At 40.2% G+C, this 22,035-nt stretch overlaps 2 protein-coding genes across 3 annotated transcripts in view; one reads left to right on the top strand and one right to left on the bottom strand.

Moving 5' to 3' along the window:
• Nucleotides 1-812: 812 nt before the first annotated feature.
• MALSU1 (mitochondrial assembly of ribosomal large subunit 1) lies at nucleotides 813-14,214 on the top strand. Its single transcript, XM_060782094.2, has 4 exons — nucleotides 813-1,130; nucleotides 5,032-5,210; nucleotides 8,710-8,791; nucleotides 9,870-14,214. Exons 1-4 carry the CDS (start codon nucleotides 887-889, stop codon nucleotides 10,040-10,042), a joined length of 678 nt encoding a protein of 225 aa, XP_060638077.2. The 5' UTR covers nucleotides 813-886; the 3' UTR covers nucleotides 10,043-14,214.
• Nucleotides 12,998-22,035, bottom strand: part of IGF2BP3 (insulin like growth factor 2 mRNA binding protein 3) — a 92,354-nt gene continuing 83,316 nt past the window's right edge. For both annotated transcript variants that reach the window (XM_060782092.2, XM_060782093.2), the window contains exons 13-16: nucleotides 19,934-20,008; nucleotides 16,615-16,746; nucleotides 16,348-16,461; nucleotides 12,998-15,677 (exon numbers count right to left, since the gene is read on the bottom strand). In XM_060782092.2, coding sequence (XP_060638075.2) covers nucleotides 15,576-15,677; nucleotides 16,348-16,461; nucleotides 16,615-16,746; nucleotides 19,934-20,008 — 423 coding nt within the window. In that variant the 3' untranslated portion in view covers nucleotides 12,998-15,575. The remainder of the gene's footprint in view (nucleotides 15,678-16,347; nucleotides 16,462-16,614; nucleotides 16,747-19,933; nucleotides 20,009-22,035) is intronic.

Here is a 22,035-nt window from a genome sequence, read left to right as displayed (position 1 = left end):
TCTGTTGGTCATGGGGGTTCTGTGTGGGAAATTTGCCTCAATTCTCTCATTTGTGGGATTCAGAATGCTCTTTTATTGTAGGTGAACTATAAATCCCAATAACTACAAATCCCAAATGTCAAGATCTATTTTCCCCAAACTCCACCTGTGTTCATATTTGGGCATATGGAATATTTGTGCCAAGTTTGGTCTAGATCCATTATTGTGTGAGTCCACAGTGATTTCTGGTTGTAGGTGAACTACAACTCCCAAACTGAAGGTCACGGCCCACCAAACACTGCTAGTATTTTCTGTTGGGTCATGGGAGTTTTGTGTGCCAAGTTTGGTTCAATTCCATCATTGATGGAGTTCAGAATGCTCTTTGATTGTAGGTGAACTATAAATCCCAACAACTACAACTCCCAAATGACAAAATCATAATTTTTGAGTGATGGTCACTCCTTGTGTAATGAGATGTTTTGTTGCCAAATTTGGTGTGATTTCGTTCATTGGTTCTTTTGTTTTTAAGCCACTCATTATGACATGAGCATTTAGATAGATAGATAGATAGAGATTACATATATATAAAAAAACCACAGCAGCCCCTGACTTGATCTTGCAAACCTTCTTCTTTGAAAGGCACACACATCATTCGGACAATGGCTATTGCTCAGCAGGAAAGACCACACTGGGCTTAGAAAGGTCTACTACAGCGTCCGGCACTCTAAAGGTTAATCTTTGGAGGAAGAAAGAGGATGGCTGCGCCTGCGCCTCCGCGTGAGGCACGCAGCCAATCACCGCCTCGTTCTGTGCCCCCACCAACCAATCAGAAGTGGCCCCAGAGAGAGACCAATCCTGGAAGCGTGAAGGTTCATAATAGAACGTCGGGGCCTCAACGTTCGGAGCCATGTGGCGGGGGCTGCGCTGCTTGAGGCCGCTGCTGCTGGGCTTGGCTTCTGGGGAGGCTTCCGGGGCAGCGAGGAGGCCCGCCCGGGCGATCGCCAGCGCCCCCCGCTCCCTTTCCTTCTTGGGGTCGCGGGGGCTCAGCAGCCTGGGAAGCCCGGAACAGTTGGAGGCAGAGGCTGGGGCTGAACAGACGGGCTTCCAAGCAGAGGAGGAAGGGAATGAGCAGGAGCAATTGGCTCACCCAGGTACACATCCCGGAGTCAGCCTGAAATTGTCACCTGGGGTGCATCTACATGTGGGGAGACATCTTGATTATGCCTCCCTACCAAGTTGGGTTGCTGTGAGTTTTCTGGGCTGTATGACCATGTTCCAAAAGCATTCTCTCCTGACATTTCACCCACGTCTATGGCAGACATCCTCATAGGTTGAAGGGCTTCAGAGGCATGCTCAGGGCCAGCTAACACCTCCCAACAAAGGCCTCTCCCGGGCAGGAAGCAGCCAGGCGTTGAAGCTGCAAGGCTGTTCAGTGCTATAAACCCAACTTCCCTAGTTACCAACAGACCCCTCAACCTCTGAGGATGCCTGCCATAGATGTGGGCGAAACGTCAGGAGACAATGCTTCTTCCCAATAAAGGATTCCCTTGGTCAGGGAGCAGCCAGGCGTTGAAGCTGCAAGGCTTTGCAATGCTAATCAACTGTAACATTCACACATGCCTCCAACAGACAAGAGTTCTTTCTCTCACCCTGGACATTCCACAGATATATAGACCTCACTTGCCTAATTTCCAACAGACCTCACATGTTCCAGAAGCATTCTCTCCTGACGTTTTGCCCGTATCTATGGCAGGCATCCTTAGAGGTTGTGAGGTCTGTTGGAAATTAGGAAAATGGGGTTTATATATCTGTGGAAGGTACAGGGTGAGAGAAAGAAATCCTGTTGGAGGCAAGTGTGAATGTTACAATTGATGACCTTGATTAGCATTGCATAGCCTTGCAGCTTCAACGCCTGGCTGCTCCCTGCCTGGGGGAATCCTTTGTTGGGAAGAAGCATGCTCTCCTGACGTTTCACTCACATCTATGGCAGGCATTCATAGACCTTGATTAGCATTGCATAGCCTTGCAGCTTCAATGCCTGGCTGCTTCCTGCCCAAGGGCATCCTTTGTTGGGAGGTAGAAGAAGAAGAAGAAGAACTTTATTTTTCTACCTCGCCTCCATCTCCCTGAAGGGACTCGGGACAGCTTACATGGGGCCAAGCCCAGGGAACATACAATTAAAAGCAGAGCAATAACAAAATGCAATTTGAAAGCATAAAAGAAACATAACAATAATAGACAAGCATCAAGCAACAAAAAAAAAAGGACAGGGGGGTGGGGGGAGGCCAAAATACGGGCTGATTAAAGAGTAATTGGTTCAACAAGGTGGATGAAAATGTATAATAGCTTAGGAAATGTCATTAAAACAGAGAATCTAACAGGATCAGAAATAATTCACTTTGACTTCTAAAATCTGAATAGTAATGTAATATAGGTCTTAGTTGGACCTTCTTGCAGCAAGACCAGAGGCACTCCAAGTGGCCAGCTACTGGTCAAAGGACATTTAATAGAATACCAAGTCTGCAAATGTGTGTTTTGTTTGTTTGTTTTTAATGCAATACAACTGTTTTGGTTCGCTCCTGACACAATAAATAAATAAAGCTGGCCCAGAGCATGCTAACACCTCCCAGGGTCTTCTCAGTAATTGCCCCCCTATTATGGAACTCCATAACTATAAGATCAGCCCCCTCCCTCCTGTCCTTCAGATGGATGGTGAAGACTTGGCTGCGGTACCAAGCTTTTGAGGCAGTGCAATGAAGCAAAATGGTGTCCTGAGATGGTTTTAAAGCAAATTTTAATGTGGATATAAGTGATTTTAATGTTCGTATATATTTATGGTTTTACGTCCCAGCATTGAATGTTTGCCATATATATGTTCGAGGGACATTGTCCTTGCAGAGAATTGGCCGTCTGCAAGGACAATGTCCCCCGAAGGGGACATTGAGTCCCCTTCGGGGTGAGAAGGACGGAATATAAATGTTTTAAATAAATAAGTAAATAATGCCTCTGAGGATCCCTGCCATAGATGTGGGCAAAACGACAGGAGAGACTGCTTCTGGAACGTGGCCATACAGCCCGGAAAATTCACAGCAACCCAGTGATTCTGGCCATGAAAGCCCTTAAATTAGAGAGCATCTCCTTGAGATTTTAGATCAGGCCACACTTCTGAATTGTAAGGATGTCCAGTTCATGTTTTAATTCCTCAGAGTTTTTATTCATGTTTCAAGTTCTTACAGCCTTGGTTTTTCCGGATTCATGTTTTCTGGATTCTTGTTTTCTTTTGGATTATGCTCATGTTATGATCCTTGTTTTCCTGTACCATTTGGATTATTGAAAGTGTTATTGGTTGTTGGTTTCAATGCCTTTTATATATTGTTATAATGTTGTTGTTTTATTCTGTCTTATATTGTTGTCATAGATTTTAATGTGCTGCGTTTTAAACTGTGTTATATATATATATATATATATATATATATATAAACTGTGTTGTTTGGGCTTGGCCCCATTTAAGCTGCCCAAAGTCCCTCCGGGAAGATGGAGGGAGGGTACAAAAATAAAGAAATTATTATTATTATTATTATTTTACTGACACAAAAGCACAGTATGTCACAGCAAACGAGATCTATATGCTGGATTTCTTATCACAAAATCACAAGTCGAACACTTCCCAAGCGTCTAGGACTGTGTGATGTATTTTCGAATGATGCGCGCAGATCCAAGTAAGGTGGCCTTTTGCAGTAATTTTGTTGATGTTTATTATTTCCAAATGCCGGCTGAGATCTTTTGTCACGGCACCCAGTATGCCGATGACCACTGGGACCACCTGTACTGGTTTATACTAGAGCCTTTGTAGTTCAATTTTGAGGTCTTGATAGCGGCTGAGGTTTTACTGTTGTTTTTCCTCAATGCGGCTGTCACCCGGTATGGCGACATCAATAATCCAGACTTTTTTTCTTTTTCACAATCATGATGTCTGGTGTATTGTGTCCAAAACTTTGTCAGTCTGGATTCGAAAGTCTCACAGTATTTTTGCGTGATTATTATTATTATTATTATTATTATTATTATTATTTGTTGCTCTGCGAATGAAAACTACAGTGAAAACAAACAAAGGGAATGGATGTCTGTATTGCAGATTGTGGTTTTTGGAAACACACTTTACATCTGTTCCAAGCAAAAGTATTTTTAACTCATAAATGTAACAGGAGTTGTGATTTACCTCTTAGCAAACTGATGCTACAAGAAAATAATCTAGTAAGATTGTTTGTCCTGAACTGTTTGAGGTCAACCCAAGATTTTGTTTGGTACTAAACACTGACATGTATCATTGGCCAACACACATTTTTGTGCCAAAAATGTGAGACCTGTTTCTGGGTATAGTTGACCTACTGGTTCCAAAAATGGCACCAATTTCCCTGCATCAGCTCTAGTTTCTGAGATACAGAACATATTCTGCAGTCGCGCAGCTGGATAAACCACTAAGCTGCAGAACTTGCTGACCGGAAGGTTGGCGGTTCGAATCTACCAGATGGGGTAAGCTCCCATTGTTAGCCCCCCAGCTTCTGCCAACCTAGAAGTCCAAAAACATGCAAATGTGAGATCAAGAGGTACCGCTCTGGCGAGAAGGTAGCGGTGCTTCATGCTGGCCATATGACCTTGGAAGTGTCTATGGATAACGCTGGCTCTTCGGCTTAGAAAGGGAGATGAGCACCAACCCCCAAAGTCGGACATGACTGGACTTAAAAGTCAAGGGCAAACCTTTACATTGCTGAGAATGTTGCAAGGAGATTAAAAAGGAATACCCATTCCCCAATCTGTTCACATATTCATCTTTCCCTGCCTCAAATTGTTGAGCTAATAGAAGAGAAAGCAAAGAAGTGTTTAACAAAGTCATTCATATAAATGAACCCTTTCTGTATCATTTAGCAGCTCTTAATCTTTGTCCACAAAGCTAACTAGGACTTCAAACTCATTTCTTTGTTGGCAGAGTCCCCACTAACTACACCATCTTATCTTATCTGATTTCCATCCTTTCATTTCCCCTTCTTTCAGATCCTGGTCCTTCACGGTTCGGCTTTGAAGATATAGTGTCATTTCTGAGACAAGAAAATGCCAAAGACATTTGCGCTATCCAGTTGCCTCCAGAAATGAGATACAGCAGTTATTTTGTCATTGTCAGTGGATCATCTCCAAGGCACCTCCACGCCATGGCACAATATCTGATAAAAATGGTACTATTAAAAAAATTCTTTAAGATTTAGGGAGAGAGTAAACAAACAAAGAAGAACTAGGCAGTTACTTATGCCTATTAAAGAGGAAATGTTTAGGTCTGAGTCTACAAAGGCTGAGAGATTTTATCTACTATTAAATGTTGCTTGGATGCTGCAGACTGTCCTACGTATATATGGTGGATATAGGCATTCAAGGTTTTTCACAACTTACCGTATATTCTCAAGTATAAGTCGAGTTTTTCAGCCCTTTTTAAAGGCTGAAAAAGCCCCCCTCAGGTTATACTCAAGTCAAAGTTATTTATTATTTTACTCAGTTATTATTATTTTATAACATTTATTTTTTTACTCTATTTATTACATTACATTTACATTATTTTACTTTATTATTACGTTTATTATTTTACTCCGTTAGTATTACATTTATTATTTTATTCTATTTTTATTATAAAACTTACTATTTTACTCTATTTATTATATTACATTTACATTATTATTATTATTATTACGTTTATTATTTTATTTCATTATTGTTACTTTTATTATTTTACTCTATTTATTATATTACATTTATATTATTTTACTTTATTATTACGTTTATTATTTTACTCCGTTATTATTACATTTATTATTTTACTCTATTTATTATATTACATTTACATTAGTTTACTTTATTATTATTATTATTACGTTTATTATTTTACTCCATTATTATTACATTTATTATTTTACTCTATTTCTATTATAAAACTTATTATTTTACTCTATTATTATTACATTTATTATTATTATTATTATTATTATTATTATTGGAATTATATATAAGCGTATTTACATTAAAGAAGGTTCAAATAACGGTGTAATCATACATTTCTTGTGGGTTTTTTTGGGCTATATGGCCATGTTCTAGAGGCATTTCTCCTGACGTTTCGCCTGCATCTATGGCAAGCATCCTCAGAGGTGAGGTCACCTCTGAAGATGCTTGCCATAGATGCAGGCGAAACCTCTGAGGATGCTTGCCATAGATGCAGGCGAAACGTCAGGAGAAATGCCTCTAGAACATGGCCATATAGCCCAAAAAAACCCACAAGAACTGAGTGATTCCAGCGTTGTAATCATAGTTGGACGGTTTTATCTTAAATTACAGTTTTATGTAAATATTCAAAAACATTTAACCTACTGATGCCTTGATTAATGTAATTTTATTGGTATTTATTTTTATTTTGAAATTTACGGGTAGCTGCTGCATTTCCCACCCTTGGCTTATACTGGAGTCAATAGGTTTTCCCAGTTTTTTTGTGCTAAAATTAGGTGCCTCGGCTTATATTTGGGTTGGCTTATACTCGAGTATATATGGGTATATCATATTTATGGCAGTAAGCATTAGCTCATCTGTGAAGGAGGAATTGGTTTTGAGAGAGGAAATAGAAAATGCCTTGCAAATGAAAAGTTTCTCAGTGGTACACACATGTACATAAAATAAACTGATATATACCTCTACTATTAGCTTACCATCAAACGAAGGCACAATGGGACAATGCGGGATAGGAAAAATCCATTACAGAAATCTTGAGAGTAAGTGTGTCAAGAAATGTTCTATGGAGGAAGCATTATAGCTAATGGAAACTTTTTGCTTTACTGCAACATACTTGTTGATGGGTCCTAGGATTTATCGTATGTCATCTTCTTGGGAGACATATATTTCCATAACTGTGACTTACACACCCATTTGCACCTTTGCATCCAACCAGGCACAAATCTTGACAAAATTTAAGCCATGTTTTTCTTCTGTATGATTTTGACAACTTTGCTTGATAGAGAAGCCTTTGGATCTATTAGGTTATTTGGGCCGCAGTGGTGCAACAGGTGAATCCGTTTTGTTGAACTTGCTGACCGGAAGGTTAGTGATTCAAATCTGGGGGATGAGGTGAGCTCTCGCTGTTAGCCCTAGCTCCTGCCTACCTAGTTAGAAAACATGCAAATGTTTCCTTGGTGGGAAGGTAAATGGTGTTCCGTGCAGTCATGTTGGCCATATGACCTAGGAGGTATCTGTGGACAAAGCAGGCTCTTTGGCTTAGAAATGGAGATGAGCACCATCCCCAGAGCCAGAGATGAAGGGGAAACCTTTCATTTTTCCAAGGCATTGAATGTTTACCTTGTGTCTGTATATGCTGGAATCCACCCTGAGTCCACTTGTGGAGATATGGGGGGACAAATAAAGTATTATTATTATTATTATTATTATTATTATTATTATTATCATTACTATTACGTTTGGATATTGTCTTTTGCAGTACGGCCAATACATCTACCTCTGGATATGTTTATTGTAAGCACTGTTGATATACAATGATTGACACCTGGCAATTCCTTCTTCAGTTTTGAGCAGAGTTTTTGCGTCATTCCTCCCACGTAGCTGCTGTCAGGATTAGTAATGTGGGTAGAACTTAAGAAAAGTCAATAATATTTTGATAACTCTGCCAATATTGCATGAGAACAGTTGTATAGCATTTCTCATGTGTGAGGGTTGTGCCCGTTGAAGGCCTAGGACACTAATTAACTTGCTTTTGATAAACTTTCTAGTTATTGACCAGTTATTTAATTAATAGCCCACCTTTCTAACAGCGCCCCATACAATCATTCCAGCAACATGCCATTAGAGGTGTCTACGGACAATGCCGGCTCTTCAGCTTAGAAATGGAGATGAGCACCAACCCCCAGAATCGGACACGACTGGACAATGTCAGGGGAAAACCTTTATCTACTTGCCTTTCTCCTCATATGTGAAGCTTGCTTCCAAAAGATACCAAACCCATCTGAACAAATTTTATAAGAATTGGTGTGAGTTTTCCGGGCCATATGCCTGTTGGAAGCTGTCCTGAGTCCTTCTTCAGATGTTGAGAAGGACAGAGTATAAATGTTCTAAATAAATAATAAATTTCCCAGAAGCATTCTCTCCTGACATTTCACCCACATCTTTGGCAGGCATCCCCGAGGTTGTGAGGTATTATCTCTGAGGATGCCTGCCATAGGTATAGGCGAAACCTCAAAACAATGTTTCTGGAACATGGACATGTATCCTGGAAAACTCACAGCAACCCAGTGATTCTGGCCATGAAAGCCTTCGGTAACAGATTTATAAGAATTGAAAAAAATGCTAAGAATAATTTTTTCTGATGTAAAATGCAAATTTTCAGGCTCTGTAGCGAAGTGATTTGAAATATTTTGATAGCTCTACATATAGACAAGGTGACCACTTTTGCAAGAACGTGGGGTTGGAAAATCAGTATGATTAACTTTCAGGTGTAATAATATATCTGGAAAACCTACTGGGACTCAAGATACTCATGGCTCACTTAAGTTCCATTGATTTCATTGGGTCTGCTTTTACTATGATAAAATCTGGAGCCATCCCAAGGTATCGGGTATGTCTAGTTTCTCGCACTCAGATATTGGCATTCAGGAGCATGGCTATTTTCACTGTGATTTCTTTCTCTTTCAGTTCAAGCATTTGAAGACAGACTGTGAGCCTCATGTTGTGATAGAGGGGAAAGACACCGATGACTGGTTGTGCATAGATTTTGGTAAATTGATTACTTACTGCTAATATAAAGTAGAACCAGAATTATTATTAGCCACCCATAAGGATGGTAAAACATCTGAGAATCCCCTGGGCAACGTCCTTACAGATGGCCAATTCTCTCACACCAGAAGCAACTTGCAGTTTCTCAAGTTGCTCCTGACATGAAAAAAAAATCTAGTCCTATTGCCTTGTTTTGCGTAATGTAGTAGATTTGGAAATGATGGTTGCTAACTGGAATGTTTCTTCAAGTGTGAAATTTGCACACATGTGGTCCCCCAACTTTGGAACTCACTACCTGGAGAAATTAGGAAAGCCCCTACCCTAGAAACCTTTAAAAAGGACCTTAAAACCTGGCTCTTCCACTGCACCTTTGGAGAGTAGGTATACAATCCCACACTACTGCTTAGCCTCAACGTTCTATTCTTGGAGTATATGTCGTCCCTCCTCTGTGGGAAAGTTTGATTCCACAACTGCTATAATGAGCTCTCCTCCGCAAATAATCTGTCTCTTTTTATCTCGCCTGAGTTTTAAATTAGTTTTAATTAGTCTCTGTTTTAATCATTACATGCAGCTCGCCCATTGTCGTTGTGATTGTGTCTATTATAACTTTATATTGTTATGTATTTACATGTTTTATTTTATTATGATGTTGCTTTTTTACTGTTTGCGTTTTCTGTTATGTTTTGGTTTTATTTTTATTGTAATTTGTTGTTCGGGCTTGGCCTCACGTAAGCCGCTCCGAGTCCCCACTGGGGAGATGGTGGCAGGGTATAAATAAAGTTTATTTTTATTATTTTATTATGGTAGTTGCTGCACAGGTGCATCAGCTACCATATGTGCAATTTCACAGAGACCACAAAGGAAAAATAAGAGTTCGTGTTTCATTTTTAAAGCAGGGGTACATTGAATCTCAACAAAATGTTCACTCTGGCATGAGCTTTTTAAAAAGTTTTCATGGAACCCCTCTGATGCTGTTGTGGAAGTCTGGGGTTATGTGGAATATAATTTGGGAACTGCTGGAATAGAGTATCGGGGAAAATGCTTACTTCCTTTTGCTTACTGTCCCACTCTTTTTACAGGCCATACTGTGGTCCACTTCATGTTGCCAGAGACACGTGAAATCTACGAATTGGAAAAGCTGTGGACACTCCGATCTTATGATGATCAGCTAGCACAAATGATTCCCGAATCTATACCAGAAAACTTCATACTTGGGATGAATTCAGAACAGGAAGAATTAGCTTCTACATAGAACAAAGGACAGTGATTGGACATTTGATGACAAAGAGAGCATAACTGTTGGCGGCAACGTGGTCACAAACTCAAATAGCAATCTTATGGATTAGATGTGTACAAAATAATTTTATAAAGAAAGCTTGGATATAATGCCAAAAAAAGTATCATGGAAAGAAAAGGCCACACATGGATGTAAGTTGGTGAGAAACTAGTCATTGTTCCCATCACAGTGACTTTTGGATAACCCCTTTTAACAACTCAGATTTGGTTGATGGAATTCTGTCAAAGTAAGAAGATCAAAAGAAATACAACTATTTTGGGAGGGTTACTGAGTTAATGTAGTAGCAAGATATACTGTAACTGATATCTTGAAACATGTTTGTCTCTACAAGGATCAGGATTGTTGAATTCCAAGCAAGTTGTGGATGTTGGAAATAAATATGTAGTGGCCTTGCATTATTTAAACAGTGGTGTCAATGTAATGGCAATCCTATGAATTTCATACGCAAGGAATGAGCCGGTTTGCCATTTCTGGCCTCTGTAGTACACCCTAAAAGAAATTGGTATTTCTTAGTCGTCTCCCTTCAAAGTACTAACTAGGAATGATCCTTCCTAGTTAGCTTCAAAAACCAGGTGGATCTCGTGCCTTCCAAGTATTTGTGTACATGTGCTTTCGAGTACATGCTCCCTTACAGTGACATTAAGTGTTTTTCTTAGTCAAGGAACACCCAGGAAGTGGTTTTGCTGCTTCCTTCCCCTTGCTATGTAGGCTATCTTCAGTTCCTGGTATTTGTTGGTCATCTCCCATCTTCATTCCCGGCATGGAGGAATGTCAGTCTTCATTTTGGTGCCCTGTGGGTATCACCAAGTTAGAGGGGTGCAAGGTCTGTGCTATTTCCTCTCCCCAGTGTGCCATATAATCAGACTATGCCGCTTCCCAAATTAGAAGCGACAATTGATTACGCAGGAAGAAAGCCACTGGGTAATCCATAACGTAGGGAATGTTCCAGGCAACTTCAGGTAACATGGGTCAAGGCTGTGTGATGTCAGATCAGATCCATGTATTGCATAATGGGTATGGGGCTGATATGGTACCTCTGAGCCATAATGTAAGATTGACGTACTGAGAACAATGGCACCTAGGTGTTTACATCTCATTGATTCATACAGTAGTAGCAATAAAAGCCATTACTCCAGTAATCCCATGCAAAGGTAGGGTTTGTCTCTATGTGTATTTAATATTAGACCTCATCAGCCATTTTTCAGAAAAACTCCAACCACTCAATACCCTCTTGCTGAAAGCAAGTATAAGGGGGTTTGAGACTGTTCTGGAACTGCCCAAGGAGTTTTTAATGAAGGGAAGTGTTAGATGTAATCAGCCCTATATATAAAGGGAGGGCTTGATCTATAGCTTGAAAATATCCTAAAAAGCAAAACTTTTATATAAATTGTCCAAATCCAGGGAGTGGGGTGAGCTCCCGTTGTTAGCCCCAGCTTCTGGCAACCCAGCAGTTTGAAATCATTCAAATGTGAGTAGATCAATAGGTACTGCTCTGGCAGGAAGATAATGGGGCTCCATGCAGTCATGCCGGCCACATGACCTTGGAGGTGTCTATGGACAACGCTGGCTCTTCGGTTTAGAAATGGAGATGATCAACCCCCCTTCCCCCGAGTCGGACATGACTAGACTTAATGTCAGGGAGAAACCTTTACCTTTTATTGTCCAAAAAAGAGGGGAAAGTCTTATAAAACGTATGTATGGGACTATTTTACTGCCTTAACCAAACCAACATCCACCATATTCGAGTTAAGCCAAAATTGAAAAGTTTATTATCAGAAAAAAAACTTTCCACTGTCCAACCCATGCCAAACATCACAGAGCAGATACAATTTACCAATACAGTGATGTTGCAAAATAAGACTTAATTTGTCCTATAGGCCATTCAACTATCACAGTGATCATAATTTGAAATTGAATTCCGACGAAACAGAGGTACTCCTGGTCATTCAGAAGTTGGATCAGGTATGGGATTAAAGCCTGTGTTGGAAGGGGTCGAACTCCCCTGAAGACCCAGGTTCGCAGTCTGGGTGTGCTCCTGGATTCAATGTTTAACCACCCCAGGTGTTGGCAGTGGCTAGGAGTGCCTTCACACAAAAACATGTACGCCAGCTGTGCCCATACCCTGAGACACCAGATCTGGCCATGGTAGTCCACGCCTTAGTCACATCCCACTTGGACTACTACAACGCTCTCAACGTGGGGCTGCCTTTGAAGATAGTTCAGAAGCTTCAACTAGTCCAGAGATCAGCAGCCAGGTTACTAACTAGAACGCCGTTCAAGGAGCGGACAACTCCCATGTTACGGCAGCTCCACTGGCTGCTGGTCCAATTCCGGGCTAAATACTAAGTGCTGGTTCTTGCCTATGAAGCCCTAACTGGTTTGGGCTCAGCGTATCTATTAAACGGCATCTCCTTGTACAAACTTGCCTGGGCTTTTCAATCAGCTGAGGAGACCCTACTCTCGGTCCCACCCCCATCTCAAGCACAGCTGATGTGAATGAGAGAGAGGGCCTTCTCAGTAGTCGCACCCCAACTTTGGGAATGGCTTCCTCAATGCGATCAAAATGGCCCCCTCCATACTCACTTTTAAAAAGTAACTAAAAACATTCTTATGCTCTGAAGTATATAACAAGGAGGAAAAGAGCTTGCAACACTGATAAATGGAACAGAAAGGAAATGGATCTGGCCCTCTAGCTTAGCTGGCTTTTAATGGTATAAATGATTATTGAATGATAAGTACTTAAATTACTTATTTTTTCATTGTGTAATGTATCACATTGTTTGTTGTTTATATTCTGTTTTATACAGGCATTGATTGTTTGCTTTTATTATGTTGGAAGCCACCCTAGAGGGCGACAAAGTATTATTATAATCTGGAAGGGAAAAAAAGTCCACATAGATCTGACAATAGTAGGAGTTAAACTCTTTATTTCATTCAGAGGCATCTGGCAAGTGAAGCTGCATTGGGGGCACATTACAGAGGAGAAATGACCAACACTTTTGTGAAAACTGAAATCATTTACAGAATCACGTCCGAGCTATTTCCAAGTACTCCAAATTACCAAGTCTCAACTGAATGTAAAAGACATGATTTTTTTTACCACACTAAAGTCTACAAATTTAAGAAAAAAATGACAATATTTAAATCAGCAAATGTAAATTCAGCACTAAATTTTGTAAAATAAAACTGTAATGGAAAACAATCAACTTAAACTTTTCCCCCCAATAATAACAAAAAGATATTGGACTCCTGACAAAAATGACTGTCTCATACTTAGTAATTGTAAGGAAAAAAATCTAATCGTCCAAAAGAGGGGAAAAGGCTTCCATTTTTTTCCTTCTGCTAAACTAAAACATAAATTTGTGGTTTTCAAACCAATTAGTAAAGAAAAGATGGAGTAAATTAAAAAACAAAACAAAACACCAGACAATTTTTTTTCAAAATTTATCTAACCTGTACAAACAATGATCTTTGGGGAAATGATCTATTCTATGTAGAAATGCCTCTATTTTCATATCAATCTAAGAGGTAGATCAACAAAATGGTGAAACAAGCTTTTTTTTGTTTTGTTTTTGCTAGTTGTGCCCCTCAACATCAGTGCAGCGTAGCAGTTCCAATCTTCTCATGCACAGAAACATCACAAACAAAAGGGTCCGAGGTAATAATAGCATGGCTTTGTGCACACGGGCGGGCGCGCACACGCACAGCAGTCTTTATGCACCATGTGTTGCCACATCTGTTAAAACTGAGGTAGACTGAAGTTTATTGTAGAAACTTGAATGCACATTACCACAATCATGATTCAAATTACATTCTGAAATCAAAATAATAATAATAATAAATTTGGTAATTTTCCTGTGATCCCTGCCTTTGTTTTTTGATAAGTTTCCTTACTCCTTTTCCTTTTGTGGTGGGCTGCAGAATGTGCATAAATCCTGCTGTATGTTATTTTGTAAGCCAAGCCTGAGGTTGTATTAATTCATTTTTCGTCGTTTAAAAAAAAAAAACACCTTTGAAGTGGCTTAGTATGGCCCTTAATCGCGGCTGGATATGTAAACTTAGCCTTTCATTACCTTTAAATGGGATCAAACCGTGTCTGATCTCTCCTCCCCTGCCCAATATTCACGTTAACTGAAAAACAGTATCGAAGCAATCTGCTGGAGAGCTGGGAACCCAATGCCTCCGAAACCGCTCTAGCAGATCCGGCATCCTACCAAACTGAAGATGAAGCTTGCTCTTTGAAAACAGAACCGGCAAATGGGCTGCAAATGGTTTAAGTGTCGCATTAGTAGGTAGGTAGTGATGGTCAAAGGCACAAAGGGTTCATGCATTCAATCAATCAAGTAGTACAAGGAAAACACAAAAAAAAGTCCAGTCTCCCAAAGACTTTCTAAAAAAATTTACCCCCCAAGTCCCAGCCTCTTGCCATCACTTCCTTGTTCTGTTCCCAACAAAGTACCATCACAAACTTTTTTCCCATCCCATCCTAAAAGAAATAATAATAATAATGGCATTGCTGCTATTACAATGTTGGCATTTGTTCAGGTATCGTTTGAACATTCACTGATTTTTTCCCTCCCCGCAAACAAATGATTGTGTTGACACCCTCAGATATTATTCCAAGACTTATTTTTCCATCTCACTCCTGTCAGCCAGCAGTTAGAAGCAACTTATATTTCCCCCACCTTAATATATTCTGTAGTGCTCCTGGCTGCTGGCTGATCAAATTTTACTTTTATTAAAAAAATAAAATGCTCAAGAACTATTAGCTTTATAAAGTATACAAAATACCAAAAAGAAAGCAAAAAAAGAGGAACAATTTCTTAATTGAGGTATTAAATGCCTGAGGTAGTTTAGTAAAATGCATATTTGTCTTTTCATGCCCTGGCCAACACCATGAAACACTTCCCTTAGTTTATACATGGCAGTGTTATGTAAAAAAAATGCAACCAAATGTTTAAAAAGAAACGCCACTTGGTTAACATTCATTCGGGAGTAACACTTCACACCTCTTTGTCAATGCCCTTTTTTTTCTAAATCCCGAACCCTAACTGATAATCCCACCCTTCAAATATTTTTTTTTCTTCTTTGTTTACAAGTGGACTAGAAGAGCAATGCCTTTTCTTTCTGGTTTTTTCTTCTTCAAATCAGTGAATGCAAAAGAGAAAGCTTCATTAAACCAAGTTTCTAAAATTGCTGGGGGATAGGTAAGAGCAATAAAAGAAGACTAACAAGTTTATGTTAAACTGTGAGAATAGAACAAAAGGGAAGTGAAGGGGGTCCTTATTTTAAAGCTGGGTTTTCAAAAGTAAGAGAGCCTAAAGAATACATTCTCAGAGACAGCATGCCAACGGTGGCCTGGTCCTCAAACAAATGACTGGCATGGTGAAACGTCTGCATATCACTCCAACAGGTGCCCAGAACCTGCCCATTACAGTCTCTCTCTTTGGTCTGGCATCTGTCTCCGAAGGGTCTTTTCCTCAACCTTTTATTTCCGTCTCTGCTGAGGCTGTCCACTCTGTGCCGTTTTCTGCTGTTGCTGCTGCCTTCTTACCTGAGCCAGTATTTCCTGAATTTTTCTCTGAGCAAGCTGCAGAGAAAAGCAACAAAGAGTCAATTCTACTATAGCTCATTATGTTAGACCAGGGGTCTTCAAACTAAGGCCCGGTGGTCGGATACAGCCCTCCAAGGTCATTTACCCGGCCCTTGCTCAGGGTCAACTTAAGTATGAAACTACTTGAAAGCACACAGTAACAACAACAATCCTATCTCATCAGCCAAAAGCAGGCCCTCACATTCCATTGAAATACTAATAAGTTTATATTTGTTAAAACTGTTCTGAATTTTAATTGTTGTATTGTTTTAAAATGTTTTTGCACTATAAATAAGATATTTTTATTTGTTGTGTCAGGGCAACCAGTCATTTATATTACATTTATAACAGAACAAAGCAAACAAACAGACAAAATACAAAATTTGTGAGTTTGGTAGTTGATTAAATGTCCTTTGACCAGTAGCTGGCCACTTGGAGTGCTTCTGGTGTTGCTTAAATAAGATATGTGCAGTGTACATAGGAATTCATTCATCCTGGTGTCCCCCGGGCAACGTCCATGCAGACGACCAATTCTCTCATAGCAGAAGTGACTTGCAGTTTCTCAAGTCGCCCCTGACATACAAAAAAATGTAATAGCTATAACCAACTTGTAATTAGCACTTACATTTAGCCCTCCTATTTGCATAATACAGAAATAGACACCTACCTGGCATGCATAGAAGTGGCCAGTAATTTTCACAACAACCTGATCGTTTTCATCTGGTGTCTGGTCACGAGGAACAACAACTTCTGCACTTGTCAAATTCTGGAGCTCATTTACCTATTAAAAATAATCATAATCTAATCACTTATGTAAGGATACTACACCAGTTTTCCTCATTTAAAAAAACTCTTGAAGCTGGAGCAGTTTAGATGTAAAGAAAAATATATTCATATCCATGTTCATGTTGTTCAGTATTTTTCAGCTACTTGCCGTTTTGCCTCCTTTACCAATAACTCTTCCAGCAGCGTAGGAGGGCACTTTTATATGAGCTTCAAGTTTCACTTCTTCTTTAGGTCCAAAGAAGTTTTCCTCCTTAAGTTTACCATAAATTCTTCCTTGAGCCTTCAAAGGAACAAAACACACACACACACACACATCAATAAAAAAAAGGGAGAGGTGAAAATCTAACATCATCTTCAAGATCATTTCAAGACTAGCTTTCATGACTATCCATCCACTTCTTCAGATGCACTGAAAGAATGATATCGAAACTATGGGTTTTAAAGCATAGTAATACGGTTGTGGAAGTAGGATCAGATGTAACAGTACACATAAGGACACAAATTATGACAAACACAGATGTAACACCTCTGACCTATGAAAACTGAGGAGTATAGGTATTCAGGGGTTTCTTACAACTTACTCCAAGATGTGTGACTGTGAAGCAGAACAAACAACTGCATCTGTATGCTTGCCCACAATGTCCTGCCTCATGCACAGAAGAGGAACTGGTTAAAGTTACAGGCAACAGTCACTGTTGCCTGCTTTTGGTCTACAATTATTTAGCTGCTTGTGCTCCCTCTATTTTATCAGTTGTTATACTTATTTATGCCATGTTTTTGATACGAATTAAATAAACTCCAAGACGGCATTAGAAAACACAGTATTGGGTGGCCATGCAGATGCCACTTATTACCATCTCACAGGTTTCCCAGTAAGTGGGCAGCAAAGCAGGGTTTATGAGCTGGAGGTAGGTCATTCAACACTTAGATCCAAATTATATGTGGTGGAAAGGGTCTAACCCAGAGTTTTCCAACCTGTGTCTCATGACACATTAGTGTGTCAGCCGCAGTGTGTAGGTGTGTTACACCGATGTAATGAGAAACCTCTGAGTCTATGTGAAATAAGCAATATGTCATATATTTTAAAATATATAAATGACATATTTTCATGAGCTATGTTGTAACCCCATATATTTCGTTATTACCATTTATGCATGTATAAAAATGATGTTAACAACATAAATGTTTGGAAAGCTCTGATCTAACCGCTGTAATCAATGAAGTTGCAAGCTTCAATGCAGAACTGTATGTCTCATTGAACACAATTTCATGCCCAGCTCATCTCCATTAGTCAGATAACTAGTTGTTGCATTACACAAATGGTTTTCTCATCTTATCTTTGAGTGTATCTACACTGTATGGGAAACCCCTGGTGGTGCAATGGGTTACACCTTTGTACCGGCAGAACTGCTGACTGAAATGTCGGCGGTTCGAATCTGGGGAGGGGGGTGAGCTCCCATCTGTCAGCTCCAGCTTCCCATGCGGGGGCATGAGATAAGTCTCCCACAGGATAGTAAAATATCTAGCATCCCCTGGGAAACATCCTTACAGACAGCCAATTCTCTCACACCAGAAGCAATTTGCAGTTGCTCAAGTCACTCCTTACGTGAAAAAAAATCTACACTGTATGTTGAATTAACACAGTTTGACACCACTTAGATTGTTATGTCTCATGGGGGATTTACAAGGCTAAAGAGGGCTGGTGTCTTACCAACTACAAATCCCAATATTCCACAGCAATTAGCCCATTTCAGTTAAAAGCGTTGTCAAACTGCATTAATTCTACAATGTAGATGTACCCTTAGCCAACAAAGTTGTTTTGCAGTTGTAAAAATATTTGCTCATAGAGTGGCAGGTTTTCCTCCTAGTAGGAAAGGGGCCAGCAAAGTATTTGTGTTCATGGCCACAAATGTTTCTTTCTTTCTGGAAACTGGCCATGGATCAGCAGCCAACAATTCACAAACTGGCACTGGTCCATGATCTAGCACTTTGAGTAGCACTGATCTAAAAACACGGAGAAGGGAACAAAAAGGGGGGGGGGGTTTAAAACATAATCAGTCCCTCTCCTTTTAAGTTGTTATGTGGCCAAGAATTGTGAAATACAAGAATAAAATTGTGCTGAAATAAATATTACTGAAGCTGGCACAGGCATCTCACTACTGCTAAAGAGTGGGTGAAAGCTTTCTGCTAGGAGTTGCATTTGCCAAAGCCATCAGCCACCGGTACGTTAGGAGGATACTATGGATATAAAAGTTGGAAGGTTCTACATAAATAAACAAAACATGAAAATAAAAATTCAAGGGAAGGTTGGCCAAGAAAATGTTCATTGAAGCCTTGCGTGAGAAGGCTAAGCATAACATATGCATGTGTTTCCCAACATCTCATTGCACAAGGGGGTGACTCAGCTTAACTATGTTGGCAAGAATGTTCGCTATGCCAATGTTATGTCAGTAGCATGTTTATCTTTATAGGAAACACATTTTCTCCCAACTTTTTAATTTGTGCAGAGGAAATTTTACTTGAATGTGTGGCCATTTTTACATATTCTACCTCTTGTAAGCCATGATGACTGAGTATTACTTCGAGCATGTAGTTCATTTTCATTTCAACTGGATACATCACCTAAAGTTGTTGGGAGCTTTTGAAAACCCAATGTATGTCTACAAAGTGAAGGTGGCAATTGTTACGCAACAGTATGGTGATCCTATCACTGTGTGTTTCTGGCAAGATCTGTCTGACATTTTGCCACTGTCTTCCTATAAAGCTGAGAGTGTGTAACTTGCACAAGGTGGTCAGTGGGATTCTGTGGTTGAGCGCAGATTTGAATCCAAGCCTCCTGGAGTCCTAGTCCAAAAACCAATCACATCATACCAGCTCCCAGGAAAGATTGTCTGACTATGCTAATAAATACTTCTTAATTCCATGGATTCATTGTATTACTGTGAACTCTAATAGACCTGTATAAAACGCCAAGTTTCACTTGAACGGGACAACACTTTTTGAAGCTGTCCTAGTTCTGTAATCTGTACTTGCCTGGCATTAGCATTTATGCTTGCACAGAACGTCAGATACAAATGTCTGCTTTCAACAGTGAGATATGCCAGGTTGGCATCTTCTCTGAGCAAAGAATGACACACATATCCACCACCGTGATACCAATGATTTAGTTTATCCACTTCTGAAAAAAAATAAGGCCATCTAGGCATTTTCTAGGTCTTTCAAGGTGATTCTACAGTTTTCTAGTGCTGGAAATCTTTCATTTCAATACTGTATATGGTTCTGCAAATCCATGTGAAGTCCAGGAATACATACCCCACAGATAACAAGAGATCATACTGTATGTATGTATGTATGTATGTGTGTGTGTGTGTGTGTGTGTAAAATTAGAACACTAAATTCAAATATTTAGACAAATCGGGTGTGACTCTCATCACTGAGGAGCCACATCTCAAAAATGAATACAGTACCTTGAACTGCGCCTCAGGTGGTCCAGTGATTATCACCATTCTCAGCTTGGCTTCTGGTCCTTCAGCAGGTGCAATCTAATAAAACACAAGTTAAAGATTTAAGAGGTGTTTAATTCATTCACTCCAATGCCTTTTTCATATAGAAAAGATGCAATTCACAAACCCTTGCTTATTTATTTATTTATTTATTTATTTATTTGACGTACTTATCTTCCACCCTTTTCACCCCAAAGTAGACTCAGGGCGGATCACAGAACACATATAGGGAAAACATTCAATGCTGATTGTACAATGACAAGACAGACAACAGATAGAGGTATATTTAGGCTTTTTCTCATCATTCGGCATCTTTTGGAGGCTGTGCTTGGTTCTGGCAACAGGGGGGCGATGTTGCTCCATCTCCTTGCCAAAGAGCTTTCATTGTTTGTAAACTCTCCTCTGAAACGGCATGCTTAAAATACCTTCCCACTTAATGCAGTTCCTATTCATCTACTCACATTGCTATTTTCAATCCGCTAGGTGAGTGGGTAGCTGGGCTGAAGATCAAGAGCTCACCCAGGTCCGACTTTGAACTATCAACCTTTTGGTTGGCAAGATTTACTGCAGCTGCAGCTGGTGATTAACCTGCTGTGCTAAAGCCAGCCCTTTACTAAACCCTTTACTGTTTGATAGAAGTACCCTGTTGATATTAACCATATACATTGGTCTGATTTATATATCTGTTCACACACCCAAAAAAGAAATGCAAAAGTATTTCTTTAAGGGGGATTTTTTTTTGTTTAAACCAGGGCTTCCAAACCTTTTCCGCGTGCAATCTCTTTTTACATGACCCCAGATGTAAAAAATAGGTATAAAAACCAAACATTAACTGATAACATATCAGCATTTGCAAGGCTTGCTAAGCAACCAGACATTTGTATTACATTTTTAACAAAAGCAAACAAACAAGCAAACAAACAAACAGACAAAACACAAAGTTTGCACTCTTGGCAGTTGATTAAATGTCCTTTGACCAGTAGTTGGCCACTTGGAGTGCCTCTGGTGTTGCCGCAAGAAGGACCTCCATTGTGCATGTAGCAAGGCTCAGGTTGCATTGCAGCAGGTGGTCAGTGGTTTGCTCTTCTCCACACTCGCATGCCGTGGATTCCACTTTGTAGCACTATTTCTTAAGATTGGCTCTGCATCTCGTGGTGCCAGAGCGCAGTCTGTTCAGTGCCTTCCAAGTCGCCCAGTTTTCTGTGTGCCCAGGGGGGAGTCTCTCATTTGGTATCAGCCATTGGTTGAGGTTCTGGGTTTGAGCCTGCCACTTTTGGACCCTCGCTTGCTGGGGTGTTCCAGCGAGTGTCTCTGTAGATCTCAGAAAACTATGTCTTGATTTCAGTCATTGGCATGCTGGCTGATACCCAAACAGGGGGTGGGCCGGAGATGTCAATGCCCTGGTCCTTTCACTATTGGCTGCTACTTCCCGGCGGATGTCAGGTGGTGCAATACCAGCTAGACGGTGTAATTTCTCCAGTGGTGTAGGGCGCAGACACCCCATGATAATGCAGCATGTCTCATTAAGAGCCACATCCACTGTTTTAGCGTGATGAGATGTGTTCCACACTGGGCATGCATACTTAGCAGCAGAGTAGCACAGCGCAAGGGCAGATGTCTTCACTGTGTCTGGTTGTGGGGGGCATGAGAGAAGCCTCCTCGCAGGATTGCAAGACATCCGGGCGTCCCCTGGGCAACAACTTCGTAGACGGCTGATTCTCTCACTCCAGAGGCGACCAGAATCAAGTACAGGTGAAGCATCTTTTGTGGAATCCGCTGTAAACACTGCAAGTTGTTGCTAAAAGATTTGCATAAATGGATGGTATTGCGAAACCTTTTACTATTGTCAAATTTTTATGACCCAAACATTGAGCTAAAGAGACCCCCATTTGGGGTCGGGACCCACAGTTTAATAAGCAGTGGTTTAAACCATGCCAATGAAATGAAAGATTGCCTATCCAAGAACTCATCCAGAAACTCACCAAAAAAAAATCACCCCCTTTTCAACAGAAATAGCTACTATCTCTTGGCAGGAACAAGGTCCTCAGATGTTGTTCTTAGGATCC

The sequence above is a fragment of the Anolis sagrei genome, chromosome 6 (genome assembly GCF_037176765.1).
Source record: "Anolis sagrei isolate rAnoSag1 chromosome 6, rAnoSag1.mat, whole genome shotgun sequence".
Taxonomy (NCBI): Eukaryota; Metazoa; Chordata; class Lepidosauria; order Squamata; family Dactyloidae; genus Anolis; species Anolis sagrei.
This window is presented reverse-complemented; position numbering and strand designations above follow the sequence as displayed.

What these genes read in the sequence shown, in the direction of transcription:
- MALSU1 (XM_060782094.2), top strand. Translation starts at nt 887, where the DNA reads ATGTGGCGGGGGCTGCGCTGCTTGAGGCCGCTGCTGCTGGGCTTGGCT. An exon ending in GGAGCAATTGGCTCACCCAG is followed by an intron (nt 1,131 to 5,031) that starts GTACACATCCCG and finishes CCCTTCTTTCAG; the next exon opens with ATCCTGGTCCTTCACGGTTC. An exon ending in CACAATATCTGATAAAAATG is followed by an intron (nt 5,211 to 8,709) that starts GTACTATTAAAA and finishes TTTCTCTTTCAG; the next exon opens with TTCAAGCATTTGAAGACAGA.